General features: G+C 15.4%; 1 protein-coding gene and 1 non-coding gene across 2 annotated transcripts in view; both read right to left on the bottom strand.

Moving 5' to 3' along the window:
• Nucleotides 1-53, bottom strand: part of PGAL8A_00433400 — a 156-nt gene extending 103 nt beyond the window's left edge. The window contains exon 1 of the small nucleolar RNA XR_003699240.1: nt 1-53. This exon is cut by the window's left edge and continues 103 nt beyond it. This is a non-coding gene — a small nucleolar RNA (small nucleolar RNA snoR31).
• PGAL8A_00433300 (ADP-ribosylation factor, putative) overlaps nt 1-588 on the bottom strand; it is a gene marked incomplete at both ends in the record, with an annotated part of 1,672 nt that extends 1,084 nt beyond the window's left edge. The window contains 2 exons of the mRNA XM_028673066.1: nt 256-332; nt 426-588. Of these exons, the coding sequence (XP_028529556.1) occupies nt 256-332; nt 426-588 (240 nt within the window). The remainder of the gene's footprint in view (nt 1-255; nt 333-425) is intronic.
• Between the last annotated feature and the right edge of the window lie 1,147 nt (nt 589-1,735).

The following is a 1,735-nucleotide window of genomic DNA, read 5'->3' as shown; positions in this document are numbered from 1 at the left end:
GAGAGCGCGCGCCCGCCCGCGCCCGCGCCATAAAAACAAAAATATTTTCTCTCCCCCCCCCCCCCCCCCCCCCCACCCCAAAAAAAAAAAAAAAAAAAAAAAAAAAAAAAAAAAAAAAAAAAAAAAAAAAACACACACTCTCTCTCTCTCTCTCTATATATATATATATATATATATATATATATATATATATATATATATAATATGATAAAAAGAATTTTTTTTTTTTTTTTTTTTTTTTTTTTTTCATTTTACGTCATCTTCTATATTATATCTGGAATCCCATATGATTACTGAAAATTCTTCAAAATCAATTTTTTCAACAAAAAGACCTATTTAAAAATTATAAGAATATTTATTTTTATGTATATAAAAATATTATAAAAGAGTGAAGAGTTAAAAAAAAAAAAATAAAATAAAATAACCTTCTGTTGGTTTTACTTTTAAAAATTTATTATATAATAAATATTTTACGAAAGTTGTTTTTCCACTTTGAGCTGGACCACAGATTCTTATTTGAAAAATAATTTTTCTGTTAAATAATTTATTACAACAATCTCTAAAAAAAGTTATTATTTTATTACCCATTATAATTAAACATATATATATATATATATAGATATATATATATATAAATTATTCTTTAAATAAATAAAATAATATATTCAATATTAATAAAATTAAACTTATCTAAATTAAGTATATATTTTTTCACATTATATTATTTTATTAATTTTAATTTAATTTTTTTTATTTTTTTTTTTTCTATATTTCTCTATCTCCTTTTTTCCCTTTTTTTCTCCCTTTTTTTATATATATTTTTTTAATTTCATTATTATATTTTATTCTTTATAAAAACATTTACATTTTAATTACTCTTATTTCTCATATATGAAAATAAATAAAAAAGTAAAACTTAATTTTTATGGAATTATAGACTACTTGTTATATGTCACAAAAAAAAAAAAAAAAAAAAAAAAAATCTAAAAGACTACTCATAATAAAAGGAATTACACAAACTATAAAATATTTATGCACATTTATATGAACAATATAATTATATGTGGAAACATAATTATTATATATTATCATAAAAATCATAAAGATAAACACACATATATATATATATAATCTATATATGATAAAAATAAAATAGATTTCTTAAATAATTAATAGGAAATATATTTTAAAAAAAAAAAAAAAATTACATATAACCATATAAAAATATAATAGAACTTCAACATAAATATAGAAATGAATAAAATTAGGAAAAAAGGATAATTATATGTTTAAAAATTTTTATAGCTTTTATAAAAATAGTTATTAAAAAGAAAGAATAACAAATCAAAATTTTATATAAATTTATGAGATAAAAAAAATATATAATAAATAAATAAGTAAATGTAGATATATAGAACAATTATAACAAAAAAAAAAAAAAAAAGAAAGATAATAAATAAATAAATATATAATATTACTATAATGTTTTATTTAGAAAAAGGTAAGGATAATTTTTTTTTTTTTTTTTAAAAAAGTATAAAAGAAAGAAATTTTATAGAATTATAATTTAAAATATTCTTATAATTATATAAAAAAAATTACTTATAATATTTTTTATTCTTTTTACTTAAATTTAAAAAAAAAAAGCACAACACAAAAAATAATAAACTTAAGGAATTTATTCATATTTTGTTTACACTTTTAATTATCTTTTTTTTTTTTTTTTTTTTTTTTT

This window comes from Plasmodium gallinaceum (assembly GCF_900005855.1).
Source record: "Plasmodium gallinaceum strain 8A genome assembly, contig: PGAL8A_v1_119, whole genome shotgun sequence".
Taxonomy (NCBI): Eukaryota; Apicomplexa; class Aconoidasida; order Haemosporida; family Plasmodiidae; genus Plasmodium; species Plasmodium gallinaceum.
This window is presented reverse-complemented; position numbering and strand designations above follow the sequence as displayed.